The sequence below is a fragment of the Mastigoproctus giganteus genome, chromosome 10, assembly GCF_048544385.1.
Source record: "Mastigoproctus giganteus isolate SK-2022 chromosome 10, ASM4854438v1, whole genome shotgun sequence".
In the NCBI taxonomy this organism is placed as follows: Eukaryota; Metazoa; Arthropoda; class Arachnida; order Uropygi; family Thelyphonidae; genus Mastigoproctus; species Mastigoproctus giganteus.
This window is the reverse complement of record NC_143584.1, coordinates 205,539,258-205,563,300: the sequence shown is the minus strand read 5'-3', so window position 1 is coordinate 205,563,300 and position 24,043 is coordinate 205,539,258. Positions and strand designations below refer to the sequence as shown.

Genomic DNA, 24,043 nt, shown 5'->3' with positions numbered 1-24,043 from the left:
GCAAATAGAATGAAACTGAAGAATTAAGTGTCAGAAAAGTCAGTTCAGTTGCTTGCAATTGTCCCACCACCCTTAACATGTAAATTTACATTAAAATTTAATAACCAAGTATAAAACCCACTCACTATTAAATAAGTATCAGTTTAAGTCTTAAGCCTTTAGGTATTAATTTAGTATTTTTTTCTCTAGCTAAACAGTTCAGCTAAGTTTTTAATTTATACCATGTTAATATTTTATATGTAGTAGGATTTATACATAAGGTATTAAATTCTAATGTAACTTTATAGCACTAGAACTATATTGTGAGAGTAATATTCAGTAATTGAATGACTGAATTAAATCAAAGTCTCCTTATCCATAAAAATATTTGTCTAGAAATGCCAACTCAGATGGATCATGATGAAGTCTTTATTCATCTATGGCTATCTGATGAAGCTCATTCATCTAACCACCTTTGTGAACAAACAAAACTTTTGTTATTGGTAGGAAGAACACCTTGCCAGTTCTATTAACAACCATTGCACAATGACCAGATAAAAGTGTGATGTGCAATTTTATCTCTCAGCATTATTGGCCTATAGTTTTTTGAAAATGATAAATGGAAGGGTAACAATTGTGATCAGGCTGCTCTGCTTTGTATGATCACAACTTTTTTTTTTACCAATGAATTAGCTGCTAATTTTCCTCAAGTAAATGTTGCCAGTTAGTTTTGACAAGATGGCATGATGTCTCATACTTCCAGGGTGTCAGTGGATACTGTATGACTGCTTTTTCATAACCATATCATCTCTAGGAATGGTGGCATTTCTTGGCCTCCAAAAATGTCTAGCATGTAGGAAAAATGTTCAGCAATAAAACATGTGAAAATCTTTCTCACTGTCCTTTTCTGTAAGTTCTTTTTCTTATTACTTGGATTATAACCTCTGATAATGTAATTTTAAGATGGAGTAGGCATGTGAGATGTTCACACTATTTTTAGATCTTTGTGCAAAAAATATATGAAAAAATATGGAAAGGTAGATAATATGGGGACTCTTTAGCCACTTTATTTCTAACTCAGAAATCAAAAAAACTAATTAACTGTGTAACCAAAGTTTTGTCTCCTACCTTACTTTAGTATGTACATAATGACTTATAAAAGATGATTTATTACTAAAAAGAGTGATTGAATTCTACTCTAAACTCTGAGAAAGTTAATTTAATATTGCCTTTGTTTTATGTGAATTAATTTAATAATGCCTTTGTTTTATGTGAATATGAATAATTACACAGTTTGTTTCACTTGTAGTTATCTCTTTCATTATATCCTGGAGGATGGTATCATATATTTATGCATTACAGATGATGTAAGTTCCTTTCTCTCTCTTTCTGTTTTTATTTATTTATTTATTGCAGAAATAAATATCTTCATTTATGTATTTTTCATGATTATTTAATTATATTAATTTTAGTTTTCACAATTTCATATGATTTGCATAAAATATATACAGTCAAAGTTCTATGTAATGACATGACTCCATAGGGGAATGAGAGAAATGGTTGTTATATCAGAAGGATGTTATTATTGATCATTCATAAAATCAGCAACAAAACAATTAAAAGCTTGAAAATTTAATATAATGCTACCAATACAACATAGTATAACCTTATTTATAATATATACTACAGTATTAAACAAGAAAATTATGATTGTAGAGTGCAGTAAAGTTACAATTAAATTGTAAATTTTGCTGCATAGGCTATATACCTATCAAGATCTATCAAGAAAATTGTTTCATACTTTAAAATAATCTGTCAAAACATGCTATTTCTATGGTAGAGCATGTTTTAAAAGAAAATTATGGCGCTAATAGCAGTTATTTCACTTTTGCAGTTAGGCTGCACTTGAAAAAATCGACGTACAAGTTCTAGTCCTTGATGAGCATCTTTCACTGAAACTTCTTGTTTAACCACAGTAGGTTCCTCATCATCACTACAAATTTCAGAAGATTTCATCACGTCTGCAGTGAGTTCCTCTTTATTCATGCATATCCTGAAACATTCAATGTCCACATCCATTTTTGCATAATCTTTGAAGCGTAAATTTTCCTGTAAGTTTAGGTGATGATGCACACGCTGAAATATTTCTTCCCTATTATTAGATTGTTCTTCGCAATTACTAGAGTAAGAAGCATGCAAAACTTCACACATTACATCAGTCAAGACGATAAATCCAGTATGTTTAAAACAGTTGGCGATTGCTTTTTCATCAACTTCATCCCATGCTGAAACACATAAATACATTGCCTGCAGGATGTCGATTTCATATTGATTTTTGTTTTCAAGACAGCACAATTTTGTTTAATAGCATTCTTCGGTAGTTTTTCTTAAACGATTTTCCTTCCATTTGTTTGTAGCATTACTATCCATGGTTGCATTTTTGCCACGCTTTTTTTGAAAGACAGGCCATGACAAGTCTTAAATTTCTGGAGCCATCAATTCGAACTTTTAAATTCTTCAATATTCATTTGATGCACAAATGATTCAGTCATAGCTTTTAAATGATTACCCTCTACGAGAATGTTTTCTGCACCATCACATTAGCCATTCCAAAAGTATCATTTCAAGATCTGGATACTTCGCCTTTTGTGCTCGAATCCTACCTAGTGCAGCAGATTTCTCTGAATTTTCAATCTTCCAGTCTTTCAGAATAGTGAACGGAGTACTCTTAGGAATATTGAACTGTTTGGCAATGTCAGTCTTAGAATGCAAACCATTATTTACAGCTTGCAAAATCCTATTTTTATCTGCGATTGGCAAAGCTTGCTTGGAGCCATATCAATAAACATACACTCGAACTAATGAAATGAACTTCTAGTCACTGTTCATTTCATTACCGCACTGCAAGAAAAGTGAGGGAAATATTAACAAATAATTTCTCATGGTCAGGCTGTAATTACTTCAATATATTTGAAGCATTTTGTCATTTTTAAACATGAATATTGTAATAAAAAAGTAAAAATTTCAGATTAAGAGGTAAAAATTTATGATTGTTATAGAGATATCTTTTTTTTTTTTTTCCAAGGTTGTTATACTGAGTGTAAAATAGCATTAGGTTAATGAGAAATTGGCTGGGACCAACCACATGGGATGTTAAAAAGAGGGTCACTATAGAGAGCTTCAACTGTAATTGATTTTAGGTCATTAAAATAATTTAATTTTCTAGAAATAGTTTTTATATTTAGCATTTCATTTGAATATCTTGAAAGTCCAATTTGTGATACGCTGCTGGTGTTTTCCTATTCAGTGGCAACTCAGTTTAGTGGTCTATGTTCGGTAGTTCCTGTTTTAGCAGTGACCATAAGTCAATAAACAAACATTATTCAATAAATTACTTAAATGATGGTGTGGTGTTAAAGCATTAGTAGTACTCTGATGGTTTGTCTAGTTCCTACCTTGAATTTATTCAAACAACCCACCTTTAAAACACCAGGTGGAAGTTTGTTTTAACAATCAACCACCGTTGGCTGAAGTTAGATTTTCGAACATTTATTCCACAACCATCCTTCCTCAACTTGAATTTATCTCTTCATATGTATGGTCTGAGCAAGAGGAGGGATTCCATCAGCATTGAAAGCACTGCCAGAAAATAACCACAGATTATGGAATCAAACAGTATTCAAGATAATGGTTGCTCCCACAATCTGTTACAACATCTATGGTCATTAAATGTTTTCCACAGTATCAGTGGGGACTATATGGTTGGCAGGGGTTTTAGGTGGCTGCAACTATATTTTTATTATTGATGATAGGGACTACTGTATTTCTTCAATTCTAAGATGCACTTTTTTCCCTCTATAAACATCTCTAAAAATGGGGTGCGTCTTAGAATTGATGGCATCTTACAATCGCAGTTTTTTTTTAATTTTCCCGCACTTTGCACACGGCACCACATGTTTTGTTTTTATGCAGAAACCCTGCCTCCAAGTTTGACTGTTATCACATTCTCCAATTCCATTGGAGAATAAAGTCACGTGGTTGTGATTTCATGCACTTTCGAAATGTGAAGCCACCGTTATTTCATTATAGTGAAGTTCACTCAGAGAAAACTAGGAAGTTTTGTTTGTATCTTTGAAAGTATGTAAGAAGTGGAGTTACTGTATTTCGTTCATTTTTATCCCTTATTGCATATTAAAATGTTGCTTAAAAGATTGCACGACGAAGCCACATTGAAACGAAAAGTTATGTATGCAAAAGAACGTGGAAATAGAGCTGCGGTCGACATTAGTGAAGTAAATGTTTGTCATTGGAGAAATGATCGCAATTCCATATTTTCGTGCAAAGCAACAACCAATTGCTTTACAGGGCCTAAGAAAAGAAGGTTTTCACAAGTCAATGAAACTGTGGAGATATGCCCAAAAGGATTACCCATCACTCGACAAGCCATGCAATTGAATGTTGGAGAAATTGCCAAGTCCCTCGGAATAGAGAAAATAATTTTTAAAAGCAGTCACGGCTGGTGTGATAGACTCATGTTTTATAGACTGGCTAAATGTTGTGTGGAACAGACGTCCTAGAGCTTACGGAAGACTGGCTAAATGTTGTGTGGAACAGACGTCCTAGAGCGTACGGAAGACTGGCTAAATGTTGTGTGGAATAGACATCCTGGAAGTCTTCGTAACCACCTAGCATGCTAGTACTTATTGCATTTTGTAGACATTTGTCCGAACGGGTCAAAAATAAAATCGTGCAAAAACGTGGTGACTTGGTTGTGATTCCTGGTGGCATGACTAGCCAACTGCAGTCACTCGATGTTTCAGTTAACAAACCATTTAAGGATTACTTGAGAAAGGAATATGAATCCTGGCTGTTGACTTGACAACCTTCTGCTGACACCTTCCCGAAAAATTAAGAAAGCCCCGGCATCAAAATTGGCAGAATGGGTAATCAACAGCTTGGAAGCTAATCCCAGAAAGAATAGTGCAGCACTCATTTAAAAAATGTTGCATCACCAACGCTCTCAATGGCTCAGAAGACGTATATTATGGGATAATGAAGATAACGATGGCTCAGAAGAAGCAGACTCTGAATGTGAAGTAGACTCTGATATTGATTCAGATGCAGATATCGATGGCTCAGAAGATTGAGAAGGAAGTGATGAATAACATACCTACTGATAAATACTGTTGTTGTTAGTAAATTGAATTCTATTATAATAAAAATAATTGTTGGATATATTTTAGCGTTTTATTTTATTATTTTATTTTTTCTTAGAATCAAAGCTTTTTTTCTGTTGGTGGTACTGAAATTAAGGTGTGTCTTACAATCGAAGAAATACGGTATATTGGTCATATAGGGAATCATTTGCCCCCCCCCCCCATTTATTTGCTGTTTCACACTCAAAACCTTGTTTGCTCAATACTAACTCACAGTGCATTTCAAACTATTTTTTGTTATATTTTCTCTTAAACATTTGAGAAATTCTGTTGAATAGGCAAAATCCTCATGCTAGAAATATTTTTAATGCCAGAGTTAGCCTGTCTTTGACAAGAGTTGCATTGTCTTCTGTCTGGAAACTTTAGCTTTTCATCCAACAAAACAGGTAAACCAACCATAGAATTACAGAATATTATTTGAATAATTATCAAAACAGAATAATATCATGTATATGATTTCATGCAATTGCTAGTAGTCTAGAAAAGTTTCTGATTATATTCCAGGATCTCATTAGTTCACTGACATCCATTTAGGCCTAAACCTTGAACAGTATTAATTAGTTAGTTCGTATGAAAAGCCTAGTATCGTCCAAGACTAATTCCTTGAATGCTTCCCATTTAAAATTTATATGTGTATTTATATTTATATCTAGCATGTGTATTATAGTGTCTGCATATGTTACTTCGACTTTTACTAGGCATTACCTGTTTAGCCTTTAAAATGGCTGTAGATTTTGACATAATTTGAAATGTTAAGCAGTTAAATTTTTGAGTTTAAGTAATTCCAAAATTATTTCATGAAGAATTTTTTTAATTCTTAATTATTTTGTAAAGGAAGCATGTTTTTAATTTTGATTGATAAAACTGAAAGTTAATATTTTATTCTTTTATAGGGATTTGAAAGAGCTAGGGCCTTTCTTTACTTAAATGAAATTAAGAAAAGGTAAGAATTTTTTTTTTTTTTTTTTTTTTTGGCCATAGAAATTTTATAGTTAAAATATTTTTTTTAGAGACACTGTAATATCCCATTAAATGGAATAGCCAAAGCCTGTGAAACTTGCATACAAAAGGACTTGCTTTCCATTATAATCTACAGGGAGTGGGCAAAATAATACACTAATATGGTGTTTGGCCACCCTTTGCTTTTAAAATAACTTCATTTTACTTGAAATAGATTCAAATAAATCTTGAACTGTTTTTGGACAATTCTTCATGGAGGAACATTTCAAGCTCCTTGAATGATAAAGATGGAGGGAATCTGCTTCTCACTCTCTTCTCCAACTATGCCCACAGTAGCTCCATAACATTTCAGTCTAGTAATTGTACAGGCCATAGGAGATGTTTAGCCTCAGTTTCATGTTCCTCAAACCAAGATTTGACTCATCTGGCTGTGTGTATTGGAGCATTATCATCTTGAAACATGGCATCATTTGTGGGAAACAGTGTTTGCACCAAGGGATGAACCCGGTCACTCAGATTATCAAGGTAATCAGTGGCAGTAATTTATCCTCAAGGTGGTGATAGGACCTAAAGAATACCAAGATACTGCTGCCCAAACCATTGTTGATCCTTCTCCATGTTTTATGGTTGGCACAAGACAGTCAGAATGATGCACTTCCTTTGACATTTGCCAAATGTAAATGCTCCCTGATGTGGGAATGATGATTCATCTTTTGTGCTCCTTACACTGTTGTATCCTCTTTCTAGCATTACCACCAGTAATGGGTGGCTTGGCAATAGTGGATCTGTCATAAATTAAGTTCTTGCTGAACTGTTTTGCTAGAAACTGGATTGCTGAGACACATTAAGTTCTGCAGTTATTTTTGAGGCAGTAATTTTATGCTTTCAGGTTGCAATCCTTCCAGTATCCAGCAGTCTCTTTCAGTCCAGTTCGATTTTCTGCCTCAATTCATCCTACCAGATTTTATTTTTCCATGCTTGGTTTGTTTGTTGTTGTTGTTTGCTATTTGGTTTTTAGGAGCATTAGCAACTAAGGCCATATTGCTCCGGGATATGCAGTGGTCATTCCCTGACCTTTCTGCATCCTCCGTATTTGGTTCCATGCTTGGTGAATGCAGAAATCATTTTTGATACAGTTGCTCTGGATAAATTAAATAAATCAGCAGTTTTAATCACTGATGTCCCTGCTAAACATGCGCCAACCATTTGTTCATCATTTTGTTCATGGATCTTTTTATATCAACTCTAAATAAACATCAGCTTTTATCATCTTTTCTTCACAGTACTTACTACCTGCAAGAAAAAAAATCATCACTGCACATTCATAAAAACATCATATAGCCATTACAAAAACTGCTACTTTCATATCAGGTGTTTGTCCACACTCTGTATATTGGAAAATACTTCCCTCCAATTTTTTTACAGTGGAGATTTAAAAACAAAATACTACAAAATGAAATGAAGATTGCATTGTGCTACATGTCTTATATAAACTGCTGCATCTCATCCAAAAACATGCTCAAATAGTTATTCTAAAATATTAGCTGCAATTCTTTTTTTTTTTTCTCACACACATGATTTAAAATTTTTACATTGTGCCTGGGGATCCAAGACTCACTGTATCCATTGCTGAAGTTGCTTCACAGAAGATATCAATACAGACATTTCTTTGTTCAGTATTCTAACTTTAGAAATTATTAAAAATAAAATCAGCATAGATCCCATCTAAGAGAAGGTTTAAGAACAATGTACAAGCCTTTGCCCTGGTAATGATGAGAAATAATCTTTTCACAGCACTTTAAACTACAAATGTGAAAGTATATGCAGCCATGATGTTGCGTTCTTTACCAAGAACTTTACCTGAGGGATTATATGTTAAAAGCCTTGGGGATTAACTCAAGACTTGAAGGACTCTGCAAGGCTTTAGGGAGGAAATTTCTATCGGCATGGCCCACACTTCTAGGTAGAAGGAATTTGTTTTGTAGAGACTGGATACACTTAAACAAAGGTGGTGCAAAAGTTTTTGCCAGTATTATTGAGGATACCTTAAAGGTTCAGGGAAACTGCTAATTAGGGGGGATGTGGGTAATACTGACATGCATTTATCTGATAATATTGGTCAGAGTAACTCTTGCACATACCTCAAGAGTTCTTATCTGTTACCCCAACTGGACATATTATCTAGATGTTTTGTGGGCAGAAACGTTTTAAGTGAGCGGGTAGCTAATGCCAGGGAAGTGAGCCTAAAAAACTTCGAGGGTTGTGTTAGGGTTGTTAAATATACAAGAACAGTAAGTCTTAATTGTTTATATAGTAATGTTAGAAGTGTCGTCAGTAAAATGAGTGAATTCGAACTGCTGGTTAAAACAAGTAATGCGGACATAATAGGGCTTATGGAAATGTGGTGCCACCCAGAAATTGGGGATGATGAATTTCAGCACGGCTTGTATAATGTATTTAGGAAGGATAGGGTAGATAGAAGGGGTGGTGGGGTAATGCTTCTTATCAGAAGCAGCCTGAGTGCGACGATAGCTTTCCCGGATTCATTCGTTTCACATGCTAATATAGAATCTGTATGGTGTGAGATAGTCGGAAACAGAGGTATAATGTGAGTAGGAGTAATCTACAGACCAGATGATTGTGAAGATTATGATGAAAGCCTCTACATGCAAATAGAATGGGCAAGTAAGTGTCAATGTCTTATTTTGGGTGATTTCAATTTGCTTCTAATTGATTGGAGTAAATGGGAAGGAAACTCGACATGGGGAACAAAATTTTTAAATCAACTAGATGACTGTTATTTGTATCAACATGTCAGGGAAAGTACTAGAGAAAAGAATATCCTAGACCTCATCATCGCCCATGAATCAGATGACATAACAGGGCTGACAGTAGAGGAACCAATAGCAGGAAGTGATCACAGAGTTCTACGGTGGATGATGATGAGAGAGGTAGCAGTAGTAAAAGGCAAAGGAATAGGTTTTAATTTCAGAAAAGGAAATTACGATGCCTTAAGGTACTACATGGCCTCTATTAACTGGGTAGATATTGCACAGAGAATGAATACAATTGCATTGTGGTATGCTTTTAAAACATTAATCACGGATGCCTTGAATGCGTATTTACCATTAAAAAAAATACTCCACGAGGAGGGTTCCAAGTTGGATGAATAGTGAAGTTGCCACATTACTTGAGCAGATAAAGGTGGCGTGGAAAGGTTACAGAGCAATAAAAAGTACTGAAGCCTATAACAGCTACAAGATGATCTGTAATAGAGCCATAGAAAAGGTTCAACAGGCAAAGGCAGTTTATGAGAAATCACTAGCAAACAAAGTGCCTCCGTAGCCAGGTGGGAAGGAGCAGCAGTGCGTATCACACGCTTCTTGATTAGACCGGGGTTCGAGCCCATGACCACCAAATACGGAGGATGCGGAAAGGTCAGGGAATGACCACCGCATATCCCCGGAGCAATATGGCCTTAGTTGCTAATGCTCCTAAAAACCAAATAACAAACAAACAACTAGCAAACAGAGCAAAGAGGGGGGGGATAAGGAATTTTTCACATATATAAATGCCAAGAAGAGCAGGACAAACCAGATCGGACCTTTACGTAAGGGAAAGGGGATAGTATTAAATACACCAGCTGCCGTTGCAGATGAACTCAACAGTTATTTTGCATCGATATTTACAAATGAAAAACCTTTTGTGGCAATGGGAAATTGTGGGAGTGAAGTTGAAAAATATGTAATTAATGATACTGAAATTTCGCAAGATTATTTAATGAAAAAACTTTCAAGCCTACAGGCCAGTAAGGCTCCTGGAGTTGATGGAATATACCCTATAATCTTAAGGGAGGCGGCAAGTGAGTGCATTGAACCATTGAGGCTAATTATGCGACCGTCACTAGACTCGGGGGAGATTCCGTTGGATTGGAAAAATGCCAATGTATCTCCCATACATAAGGATGGTTCTAAGAGTGAAGTGGAAAATTATCGACCTGTCAGTCTGACTTCAGTGGTAGGGAAAATCATGGAGGCAATGATCAAGGGTGGAATTCAGGATCATTTGGATCGAATTGAAATTCTCAAGGATACTCAGCATGGTTTTGTAAAGGGAAAATCACGTTTAACAAATCTGGTTCGCTATTTTGAAAGGGTCACTCACGAGCTGGATTTAGGGAATAATTTCAACATTGTTTATTTAGATTTCAGCAAAGCTTTTGACTCAGTCCCACATGAGCGATTGCTTTATAAGCTGGAATAGGTTAGAATCACAAGGAAAGTCCTTAGACGGATAGCAGGATGGCTTCAGGGCAGGAGGCAGAGGGTTGTGATAAATGGCTATTGCTCAGATTGGGTTGATGTAAGAAGTGGGGTTCCCCAAGGATCAGTATTAGGACCACTGTTGTTTTTAATTTTCATAAACGACATCAATGAAGGGATAGAGGGCGTGATGTCTAAATTTGCAGATGATGTTAAAATTGGTAGAGTAGTTAATGATCACTGTCAAGCTAAGCTTCTTCAGAGAGACACAGATAGACTTCAGGAATGGTCAGAAAAATGGCAGCTATGCTTTAATCTAACAAAGTGTAAGGTATTACACCTGGGAAACAGTAATTCCAAAATAACTTATTCACTTGGTGGAGTTCAACTAAAGCCAGTACTGGAGGAAAGGGACTTGGGTGTTATGATATGGTCAGACATGAAATTCTCTGAGCATTGTAAACAGGTTGTAAGGAAGGCCCATGGTGTCCTATCGATGATCTATCGAACTTTTGCAAGTAGAGATAGGGACGTGATAATCCCATTATATAAGACTTTTGTTAGACCACACTTGTAATACTGTGTTCAAGTATGGAGACCGCACCTAAAGAAAGACATCGAGCTTCTTGAAAGGGTGCAAAGACGGGTAACTCGCCTAGTGAGATCGGCAAAAGGGCATCCTCGTGAAGAAAGACTTTGAATATGTGGGTTGCAGGGTTTGGAAACTAGACACCTTAGACGAAATTTGATTGAGGTGTTTAAGGCTCTGAGAAGCATCAGTAAAATGAATGAGGATGAAAATTTCAAGATTATAAATGATGCTAGAACTAGGGGACATAAATTCAAGTTACAGGGGGAAATGTTTAGATTGGACTGCAGGAAGTTTTATTGTAGCCAGTGAGTTATAAATTACTGGAATAAGTTGCCTACATGGGTGGTAGAGGCTGACAGTTTGGGGAAATTCAAAGGTCATCTAGATAGTACCTTCGAGTGAGGGAAGCGTATAGGGTGATAGGTTTAATTTCCTTTTCTTTTATTAATTATTATTATTATTTATTTTTTCTTTTTTATCATTGTTTTATTCGGGGTTTTTTTTTTTTTTTTTTTTTTTTGGCTGGTGTAGCATAAGCCATAGGCTTTCTTGCACCATGCGGCCATTACTAATACTAACTAATTAGAATTTCCAGTACTGAACAGTTGTTAACTATGCACTGATATGCCTATTGATATATATGCTTCTGTTATTAGGCTTTAGGTGGCTGATTAAGATCTTCAGTGACTTTTCATCATCTCAAATGCAACACTGTTGCATTTGAGATGATGTACATCAGTGTGGTGCCACTCTACAGATGGCACATTATGGTCTCAAACATCTCAGATGCCAGACTGCATTAAAGGATCAAAATTGCACCTCCCATTCTGTTCAGTTGAGAATCAAACTCGAGAATTTTACATCTATCCAGTGCACGTTCTCAAAAAATACTTTGGTCTTTGCAACATAGTCTATAAACTTGGAAAGGTTCTTCAAATATAAGAAATATAGCACAGTCTCTAATGGCCACAGCCTTTTCACTTGACACTCTTTCATGCCCTGTGATATTTCAACTTCTTGCATCATTCCAGTACGCCTAATAGGTTTCATTTGTTAAATGCCACGATGTATTCATTGTTACTTTACATTTCTTAGCTCAGAGTTTAACTTGCTGCTGGTTACATCAGGTTATGTACGTACTAAACTGATTAAATAAATAAATTAGTGGTAAATTGCTTCAGTGGATAAAAGGATGGTTAATTGATAGATGATAAAGGATGGTTATAAATGGCTATTACTCTAGAGAGTTTAGTATTTAGTCTACTATTGCTTCTGATATTCGTTAACAAAATTGATGAGAGCATAACAAATTTGATGTCAGAATTCGGGAAGGTTTACAATAGTATTAGTGTATGTCACTTTGAAACAATGTAGATAAATTGTTGAAATGACCTGAAGAATGGTAGTTAAAATACTATACTGGTAAATGCAAGGTTCTGCACTTAGCTAACAGTGAACCCAGATTAAACCAAGGTCAGAATCAAAACTTAAGGTAGTGTTAAAAGGGAAAATATTTCAACGCTGTATAGTTCAAAGTGAGATTCTCTGAGCAGTGCAGATAGGCCAGCAAGGACTGCTCATTGGATTTTATTTATGATTTACAGAGAATTTTACTGATAGGGACAGAAGTGATTATTCCTTTTTATAAAATGATAATTAAGTAAAATCTTAAATACTGTGTATGGATAAAAAATCCCACTTCAGGAAGAATGTTGTCCTGTAAATGGTACATTGAGGAGTAAGAAGATTAGTCATTTGCATGAAAAGGTGTTCTTACTGGGAGAAATTTTAGTTTTATATTTTGCATAAGTCTCGAAACCAGGTAATTGCATGGGAATCTGATTAAGATCTTTTATGGCTTTAGAAGGGTTGAGTAGAAACTTTGGACATTTTTTATTTTTTTTCAAATGATGCAGACCACAAGACATACATTTAAGTTATATATTTAAAAAAAAAAAAAAAAACAGCGTGTATACTCTGTATGCACGAAAGCTGTTGTATTTTATGTGAAAACATCCTTGGCTAATGAACTTGGTGACTGTTGATGTTAATGCTCTTTCTATTTTTACATGTGTATTTGTTTATTAGCATTAGTAGAGGCATTTGATGCAAGAAAGCAAGCTTATGCAGCATCAGCCAAAAAAAAAACCACTTCCACTTCACCCCTCTGTTCGTTCAAAATATCTGTCCAGCTGAGCCTTAAACTTATTTAGGCTATCAACTTCCACGACAAGGGATGGAAGTCTGTTCCACCAACCAACCACCCGCTGGCTAAAGGCAAATTTCCGCACGTCTATCCTACATCTGTCTTTCCTCAATTTGAATTTATGCCCTCTCAGGTGATTATTCTGAGCGAGAGGAAGAATCCCATCAGCATTGAGCATGCTCAAACCATTCAAGGCTTTATACACCTCTATCAGATCACCTCGCTGGTGCCTAGTCTCCAGACACTGTAATTTGCAAAACTTAAGCCTTTCTTCGTAAGAGCACCCCTTTGTTCCATTCACTAATCTTGTTGCCCTTCTCTGTACTCGTTCCAGCAGCTCTACATCCTTCTTGAAATGAGGTCTCCAGACCTGTATACAGTACTCTAGGTGTGGCCTGACCATTGCCTTATACAAGGGAATAATCACCTCCTTATCCCTGCTAGAAAAATTCCTATATATCATTGACAATACACCATGAGCTACTCTTGCAACCCGTCTACACTGCTCAGAGAACTTCATATCTGCCTGCACAACCGCCCCCAGGTCCGTTTCATTCTCTACCACTCTCAGTGTAGTACCACAGAGTTGATACGTTGCTCTGGGGTTGCTGTTTCCCATGTGTAGTACTTTACATTTGTCAATGTTAAACTTCATTTGCCACCTCTCAACCTTTCCAGATCCTGTTGCAGCAGCATAGTGTCAGTAGTGTCCTTGACAACTGTGCCTACCTTTGTATCGTCTGCAATCTTCGACATTAAGCTTGATATACCATCATCAATATCATTTATGAATACAGAAAACAATAATGGACCCAACACTGAGCCCTGAGGGACTCCACTAATAACATTAGTCCACGACAAGCAGTGTCCATTGATTACCACTCTCTGTTTTCTCCCCCTCAGCCACCCCTTTATCCACAGCAGCAATTTGCCTCCAGTGTCACACTGCTCCAATTTGTGCAGCATTCTTCCATGTGCAACAGTATCAAAAGCCTTTCTAAGATCCAAGTATATAATATCAAAGTTATTCCCTGCATCCAGTTCCTTTGTGACTGCATCATAGTATCCAATCAAATTGGTCAGGCAAGACTTCCCCTTAACAAAACCATGCTGTGTCCGAGCTATAACTGAAGTCTTGTCTAAATGATCCTGCAGTGCTTCTTTAACTAGTGCCTCCATTAATTTTCCTGGAACAGAAGTTAAACTCACAGGTCTATAATTACTTGTGTCAGCCTTTGATCCTCCTTTGTGAATTGGGGTCACATTTGCACATCTCCAGTCTGTGGGTACCTCCCCTGAGTCCAAGGAAGCTCTCATAATTATGGCTAAGAGTTTGCTTACTTCCTTTGCTGCCTCCTTTAATATAACTGGATAGATCCCATCCACCCCGGGTGCCTTTCTTGTGTTTATCTTCAACAAATTCTCCTCCACTTTATTCTCAGTTATTACAAGATTCTCTAGCTTACTGCTAGAGTTGAATACACCTCTGGCTTTCCCCTTGCTAAATAACTCCTCATGTATGAATGTCGATGCAAAATATTCATTTAGTTTGTTAGCTACCTGAGCAGGATCATCAACAGTTGACCCATTGATATCAATGATATCATTGATATCAACAGTTGACCCATTGATATTTGCAAAGGTACATAAAATAAAAAGTTATGCAAAAGGAAAATAATTAAATAGTAAGTTTATAATACCAAAAAAAATCAAACTACTTTAAAACCAGGAAGGATGGAAAAATAGTTTGAGGGGAATTCTGCTCATTGACTATCACAAATAGCTATGACTGAGCAGAGTATATAAATATTGCTTTTCAAAAATAAGGAGTTAATAACAGAAATAAGTGATGGGAATAGAAGTGGAAATGAAAAACATACGAGAAGATAAACAACTTTCTACATATCCTACCTTGTCAAATTGCCACAGAATGGCACTGGTGTATGGGAATATAAATTATACAGAATTTGGTGCAAGATCACCCAGAATAAAATGACTAGTTTTTAAAACCTGTTTTTAATTATAATATTATTGTTAGAGTACAATTATAAAACTAATTACAATACGTTTTTAACTAACAGCAAATAACATTTTTAAGCTTTATTATAAGCCAGAAGTGGCCAAGCCGTGGTTTGAAAGCTGCATGTGGCCCTGTTACTTGAACTCTCTCTCTCAGACAAATATGTACTATAAAAATTCATGCTTAAAAGTAATACTTTAACAAGAAATTAAAAAAAAAAAAAAAAAAAAAACCTCGCAAGTAGCAATCAAATATCTAATATCTGATTTTAATACCATTATGCATTTTTGAAGAAATTTGTGCACTTTTATTCATACAGGAATGTAGACAGCTGTGCTTTGAATTAGGAAAATACTGAAAATTCATGGAAACAATTATTGTGCATTTGGTCATGTAATATTAGAGAGGAAAGGGACAATTTCCGTAATTGCAATTTTGAATGAGTCATTTACTTCATAGATTATTTCCATTAAGAGAATTACAAATTATCATGCTGTTACATTGCAATATTGTTAACAAATGTAAGTGTAATAATTTGTGATTATCTTGTATGGCATGGTTTCTCAAAAAATACATTTGAAATGACTCAATCTGAAGTGTAAATTTTTATTGTGTATGTGCATATTATTAAATAAAATTAACATACACGCTTTGAAGGCTTTTGGCCGTCAAACCTTTGAATAATATCTTTGTGCCTTTTGGGGTTGCTAAGCTTAGGTTGACCTTGGCCTGTCAAGGTGTACTACAGGAAATTAGTGATACTCTGGTTTTGCAAACTCAGAACAGAACAAAAACTGGTTTTTAGTAATCACACAGTATTAGGAAAAAAATATACATAGTGGTTTTCAGTTGGCAAAAATCATGTATACTAATGTAGTTTTTTTTTTTTTTTTTAAAGCTTTTTTTTTTTGCATATTCTTAATTATTAATATTTAAAATATCAGAATTATACAATTCCTCCATAATTTTAGTAATAAAATATGTATATTCTTTTGTATATAAGAAAAAATGCAGCTCATCATAAAAATAAATTTTGTTAGTTAAAAATCAAACATACTGGCTGAGTGGTCATCGCAAAGGTGCACAGACACGCGCTTTGAGTGACTGGGGTTCAAGCCTGTGGGCGCCTCCGTAACCACGTGGGCAGGAGCAGCAGTGCGTAGCACATGCTTCTTGATTAGACTGGGGTTCGAGCCCGTGACCACCAAATACGGAGGATGCGGAAAGGTCAGGGATTGACCACCACATATCCCCAGAGCAATATGGCCTTAGTTGCTAATGCTCCTAAAAACCAAATAACAACAACATCAAGCCTGTGACTGCTAAATATAGTGCTGTTTCTTGTATTCTCTGTATCTTGTGAACTCCTCTGACCATGTGGTCATCCTGAAGCATAAACAAAAAATTTATTTTATTTATTAATATGTGCCTACCTGCTGGTATATATCTTGAGCTCCAGGATTCAGTCAATCTCGACATTTTTTTGTGCTTTAATGTGGAAATGCATGCTCAGCAGTCTCTAGGTGATGAAATAGTTTATCTGTAACCATCAAAATTATTCAATAGAAAGATAAATAGTTTTTCTGTTTGAACTTTTTTCTCTCACTTAACTTGCTAGTCTTGCTAGAAAATTGGTAAATTTTTTGGGGGAAAATAAAGTTCTTTAGAACTTTCTCTTCCCCCAACTTATTGTTCCAATCATTTGTTGCTTTGACAGATTGATTTTTTTTTTTTTTTATATTGATTTGAGAAATTGCTTATCAGTGAATTGTTTTTGGTGAATTTTCTGCACATCCTTGCTGGTTTGTTATTCATAAATTCTTAAGCATTTCTTTATATATGTTTTTATATGATAAATTTATGTTTTTTTTTATGTATTAGATTTCAAACCTCGTATGGTGCAAGAGCTCAGACAGCTCTTCCATATGCAATGAATAATGAATTTTCCAGAATTCTTGCAAATCACATGGTAATCAATCTTTTGCTTTTTCTATTAATATTAGATTATTAATATTTTAATATTAATATTATATATTGATCTTTGATAATCTCCTTATCTGTGACCTTTGAGAATGAATTTGTTAATTGTACCGACTTTCAGTTTGGTCTTCAAAAATCTTGCACATTTCAAACTCACAGCAGTCATCCAAATTTTTATTATATTAGTAGACCCCAAAATTAAAAGCTTATAGCGAAAGCATTTACAAATACAGCCACTCCCTGACTTACGTAAGGGTTGCATTCCATGGAGTTCTAGTAAGTCGAATTTTACGTAAGATGGAATTTCCTTAAATGCTTATGCAGCACTTGCAGCTACGTGCGCTGAATTTGATTGAAGCAAAAAAGAAATGTTCAATGAACATGTAAATAGAATTATTCAATTTTTTATCTCAGGAAAGATTACAAAAGTGTACAAAATGCAGGAAAAATTACAAAAGTGTACAAAATTACAAATATTTAAAAATTACAAAAAGAGAAGAGATAGGCATAACGTCAGCAAGTTTTACCTTTCGAGCATCGTTGCCAAAATAACTCTCCAGCTGCTGATAAGTATGCCGCTGCAGAAGTTGAGGGCTGTGGAGATTTATAAGGGTTTTTTTTTTTTTTTTTCCAAACACATCAAAAAATTTTTCTGCAGCTGCAGAATCGACAATGGCAACTTCACCACATACTTTAATGTTGTGGAAACCAGCACGATGCTTCAATCTATTAAACCACCCATTGCTTACCACAAACTTGGCTTGGGGTTCGCCGTACTTATCCTTAATATCTTCATAAATACTTCTTGCTTTTGCTTGAATGGCCATTAGATCCAAGAGCACTCACTTCTGAATCTGATTTTCCATCCATATTGTTAATAGCTTTTCATCTTTGATATAGCACCTGAACGCTGTTTTGTGATCACTGTTGATCCTTTAACATGTTCTTTTATACGCACACTGCCCCTTAAAATAGTATTCACTTTTGAAGCAGCGAGACCTAATTCCATGTAATAGATGACAAACTTTGTCCTGCTTCATACTTAATCATCTTCATTTCTAAATCAATTTTGTTTTGTTTCCTAGCACTGCCAGCACTTGCACTTTCCATTGGCCACTTTCCCTTCACCACTGTAATAAATAAATAGGAATGAAGAGAAGATTCTGAAAATTTGTTTTTTATATGAATGAAGATTTCAGTGAAGGGGAACACATTTCACCATAATAACGTAAAAACCCAAACAATTCTAGTTATTGGGATTATCGCAAATGCAAGAAGATCACGTTTACTACCCATTTATAATTAGATGCACTAACAGAAAAGCTCAAGAAACCAGAAAGTGCAAATTGTTTTTATTGTTTTATGGTCATGACCTCCAGAAATGTGCTTTAGAAAAATATCACAAAGGTGTTCTAAATTGATTCTTATAGTGGAACCTATGATAACGATGAAAGTGTAGTGCGATTTCCAATATAAAATGACCTTTTAGAGAGATTAGCTTAGTTATATAGCATTTCAACTTCCGAGGTCTTGGAACAATTACTAAAAAAAAAAAAAAAAAAAAAACGATGTGCTATTGGGTTCACTTTATGATATTTTCATGGTACCTCCATTTATTCTTATGGATGCAAAATACATTTCCACAATTTGTTTAAGTTTGCACCGGCCAGAAAAAACTTACGTAAAGTCGAATTTCCGTGAGTCAAGTATTACGTAAGTTGGGGAATGCCTGTATTTCTTATTGAATTTTTTGTCTGGTCAATAATTATAAACACTGTAAAACTAAAATATCATATTTATAATAGCAGTACTGTGGTTAGTTTTTTTTTTTTTTTTTTTAAGTTTGTCATTTAAGCAGTTGTTTGGAAAAATTTTCACACCCATTATTTAGGTTATAATTCAAGCAAAGAATAGATATTTTCTCCCTTTTTTATTTTTTTTTTCTGTACTCAGATATTTAAAAGATGATGTTATTTTCAAAATTTTTTTGAAATAAAAGATAAAATGGCAGTTAGGAAAGTATCATTTTTGATCAATGTCTGTAACATAATTTAGTGCAGTACTTCTTTTGCATCAAGTCATTTGACCAGATTAGTTTTATTATCCCAGCAGATGCAAAAGCGATCTGGTATAAGGTTAGGCTTTTTGAGATAGTTAACTGCACAGCAGAAGTTCAAGTACGTAATTCAGTTAACATTTAGACCAGTATTTATAAAGGAATGAAATCAATATTAATCATTACATTTGCAAGAATGGGATTTAAAAATACATATAAAATTGTAAGATATAATACCTTATGAAGTTATACAAACTGCCCAGATGTTTCATGAGGAACGATTAGGGAAAAAAAATTTCTTAATTAAGCATATGCTTATTATTTATTTTTACCCTTATAGCAATATTAAGTATTGTAGTTTCTTATGAAACTACAAGTGATCTAGAGTAAGACACCCATGAACAAGATTATCGAAGGTGTTTAAGATTTATTGAGGATTCTCTAGACATCTTAGTGATATTTCACTGTTCAAGAAATAGTAAACAGTGTCAGTGTTCAGTTGAATAATAAGAAAGTTATAAGAGTTAGGGAATTGTTTGTACCTGGCCCTTTCTGATGTTTTTTAGGTTTCTGAATACAGATATTAGTAAGTCTACTGTTAAGTATAAAATATGTATATGAAAGGCAAAAATATGCAGGATTATAAACATATTCAGTTTATGATACACTGCATTGAGGTTTGAAAGAAATTATTTTTAGAAGTATTTATTCTTCCTTTGTCATTGGTGTCCCCAACATAATAAATCTTGAATGTTCATTCTGTTTTTCGACATATTATTCCCTCAGGAATATTCAGGTCTGTTTTTATTACAAGGTTATGATTTCTTGATTTGTTATTCTTATTTTTAAAAATTTTTATTTTTCAGTTAAATACAAGTATGTATTATGGGAGATGATAACCTAAAAATAGTTTAGACAAAAAGAAAATTATCTATAGGTAATTAAGGTATGTCATATTAAAAATTTAGTCTACAGTTGGATGGCTGAATTTTTTTTTACTGTCTGTGTTAATATTATTGCTTAATAATTGAATATTTAATTTTTTGTTCTAAGCAAAAATTTTTTTCTTCATACAAACAAGTTTTATCTTTATAATAATGTTTCAGTAATCATTTTTATGCAGAATGCAGATTCAATAATGAAGGTTCAAGGTGAAATCAATGAGCTAAAAGATATCATGGTAAAAAATATTGGTAAGTTGTATACTACATAATTTATGCAGCTCCCTATAGATAGTAATATTTTAATTACCCTTTTGTTAATTGAGTTACATTTGGTGTAACTGTTCAGCTTTGATTTCATTTTAAGACATTAATTTTTACCAAAAATTAATTTTATTAAAACTTTAATTTTATTATAAAAATTATAAGTATAACTATTAATAATAATTGTTATTCAGCCTGTTAGCTGGATATATAGCAGGATTAGGAGGCTATACATGCTTCCCATGTTGCTACGATGCATCACTCCTGCAGTGGGGGTCAGTCTGTGTTATGTCTGTGCAAGCATGTTTACAGGTTGATTTGCATGGTGTGCTGGCTGAAAAAGAAAGAAAGAAAGAGAATGCCTCATGGGGGAACTCAGCCCCTCTGCTGAGGTTGGCTGACTACAGCCTTGATTGAAGAGGACTTTAGAAGTTCCTCCAGTCATTGGTAGGAATCGAATTCAGACCTCTGCAAAATGAGTGGCAGGTGTTAACATATCCTGCCAGCTAAGCTGCCATATAAGACACGATGCCAAGTTATTTTAATTATGGGACACAGAACCCTGTATTAACATGTTAGTAAGAAATTTTAGTTTTATTGAAACATACTAGAAAGAACAAAACCCTTGATCCAATATTCTAATTTTGCTAAAACTTTATAGACTGTTTCGGATCCTTTTGAATCCTGTTTTGGGCGAGGGGGTTAGGAGCTAATGATTCTTAATAAAACAGCATAGAATAAATGAAATGTAATGGCTTGAGGTGGGGAATTTTCTGACTATCCTATAGTCCCTGACCACAGGGACTATAGGATAGTCAGGATTTCCATTTGTGTAGCCCACTTTTGAATAGCAACTTAGTGGCAAACATAAATGTTTAAAATGATATATGTCAGTCATTGGCAGTGACAACAACCAGTATAGCTGATTTCTAGAATAAAGTGATGGGACAAGTATGTAAATGTTTTTAGTGATTATGTTAAAATATAAATGTATGTTCTGGTTAGTTTCCTGCTTGCTCTTTGTGTTTTCCTTATTTTGTAACTTAGTTACCAACTCCTTCTTATATATAGTGCATTACATAGAGTATGTATATTAATTAAAATGAAGTACAGTGCCCTCCATGGTTGGTTTGCCATTCATTTGGAGATATTTGGGTTTAAATCATGTTAGAGACAGAAGGAGCCACTCCCCATTCAGAGTTTTTTCAGCCCATACAACATTCAAATGTTGTTATCGACTGAAAAAAGTCCATTAACACACACTCATACAGATATAATGCATGATAAAGACTATATGGACTAGCATGTTGCATGATCTGTCATACTATAATCAAAGGTAGTGAATATACCAAAATTTAAACAATTAAAATCAGATAATGGTCTGATTTTGGTTGTCTAAATTGTCTCATTCTTGTTCAGAAAACCAAACTTCCTCTGGAACTTAGATCCAGAAGTTTGAATAAGGTGGATACAGAAATAGATATGTACAAGATAGTATTATACCAAAACAAAGTAACAATGAGTTTTTTATGAATTTATTCAGATTTTTTTCCAAATTATTTTGAAGAAGAAATGAAAATTGCAATTTTTTTCATAATTCTTTTGCTTTTTTTTTTTTCATTCTGATTTGATTTTTTAAAGTTAACTATAATATTGGGCAAACAAGTCAAAATAAGAATAAATTAATATTTAAAAGCATTTATGTACAAAGTTTTCATTTTTATGAATTTGAAAAATTTTATGAAAAAACTTGCTCCTCAGGGTTCACACCAGGCTTAAAAACTCATTAAGGAAAGAGATAAGAATTTCTCCAGGATTCAAATATTCCTCACCAATTGAGTGATTAGTTGCCACTAATCACTCAATTGTTGAGGTACTTGTACTGTTCATAAATAAGCTATTAGAAAATAAATGCTCAAAGGCATAATTCCTTATGGGTTTAAGTAATTAACTATATAATATTGGTGTAAATACACCATAGTTACCCATAAATTTGAACTACGTATGTAGTGTAATAGGTGTCGTTTTAATTGTATCTTATATTGTGGTTGCCTTTACAACGAGATAGCTGCTATTACATTACTTCAAATAAATAACGCTTCTCTAGTAGAGAAGACTACTGTTATTTATTTTCAGTGGATACCACCACCCAGACAATTGTTTCGAAGCTAGTGGGCTTCATCATCAGTGGGCGGGTTCAAATTTATGGGTTAACTATAGTGTATTTACACCGATATTATATAATAAATAAGCTAATAATGCACCAACAAGTTTAATAAAACGATAAGAATATGTAGCTGAGTTAGAATAAAATATTAAAACCAAAAGACCTGCCGACCGGGCTAGCCGAGTGGGCAAAGTACCTGCCCGGCAACCCAAAGGTCGCGGGTTCGATTCCCGCCTCGGGCTTGGATCAAAGTACTGCAAAAACCTTGGGAGGTGCAATATGGCCACAGAAGCCGGATGCGCCAACAACTACCAAATCAAAAAAAAAAAAAAAAAACCAAAAGACCTAAATGTTAAAAATAAATTATATTAAATCTGTATTTTTCAAAAATACATAATTTCATTATTGATAGTATCATTTTATTTGCAGTTTTAATATATTATCATGGTGGGCCCATCTTTAATATTTGTAAGTATTAAAGATGAGCCCACCATGACAGTTATTTTTTTTTTTCTGCATGATGCATTATTTTCTAATAGTGTTTGAATGAGTTTTTTTTCCACCTCATAATATCTACTTTAATTTTTACTTACTGGCTTATGAAGTGATTTATTAATTTTATCCTAATTGCTATTATGTTTATAACATAAAAGAGCAATTAGTTTTTTAAAAAAAAGTTTTTGGCTTCAGTTTTTATAATATTAAATTTTTTTTGGGTACTTTATTTTTTCATATATTTTGTTTGTTATTTTTCAGATACCGTAGCAAGTAGAGGAGAAAGACTTGAATTGTTGATTGATAAAACTGAAAATTTGAGTAACACAGTAAGTTTTTATTATGATTTTTAATAAAGGTTTTATAAGTTAACATGTTCCCTGCTAGCTGTATTTGAGAGAGTGCATTTAGTATGCAGTGATTTTTGTAATGTTGAGAAATAACAATATTCTGAAAAATTCATAAATAATGGTTGAAAAAGTATGTCTGGAATTCATAGCTAAAAGTGAAAACTTACTTTTGTGAATAAAACTTGATTTTATTGAAAGTTTATTTTATGTACATAAAATAAACTTTTGATAAACATAAAATAAACTTCAGCACAAGCAAAAAAACAAATAAAAATGTGTACCAGGCTATAAACAAAAATGGATCATTGGTGCTAATGGTCCAGAATTCAATCAGTGTGCTGACAGAATTGAGCAGTTCATTTTACTTGCATTTACTTTTATGCCACTCATATATTGACCACTTAAGAAATGATTGCCTATACAGGGTGTCTCAAAAATATTGGTACAAATGTTTAGGGGAGGTAGGTAACATATAAAGGAATATGAATCACATAGGAACCCATAACCGGAAATGTCACCATAAGTCGGTAGACGGCGCTGTTCATCAGTTCACGA

General features: G+C 34.2%; 1 protein-coding gene across 1 annotated transcript in view; it reads left to right on the top strand.

Annotated features, from left to right (window-relative positions):
* Vamp7 (Vesicle-associated membrane protein 7) overlaps positions 1 to 24,043 on the top strand; it is a 91,117-nt gene that overhangs the window by 41,023 nt on the left and 26,051 nt on the right. The window contains exons 3-7 of the mRNA XM_090382293.1: positions 1,289 to 1,346; positions 6,089 to 6,138; positions 17,117 to 17,204; positions 20,395 to 20,464; positions 23,400 to 23,467. Of these exons, the coding sequence (XP_090238419.1) occupies positions 1,289 to 1,346; positions 6,089 to 6,138; positions 17,117 to 17,204; positions 20,395 to 20,464; positions 23,400 to 23,467 (334 nt within the window). The remainder of the gene's footprint in view (positions 1 to 1,288; positions 1,347 to 6,088; positions 6,139 to 17,116; positions 17,205 to 20,394; positions 20,465 to 23,399; positions 23,468 to 24,043) is intronic.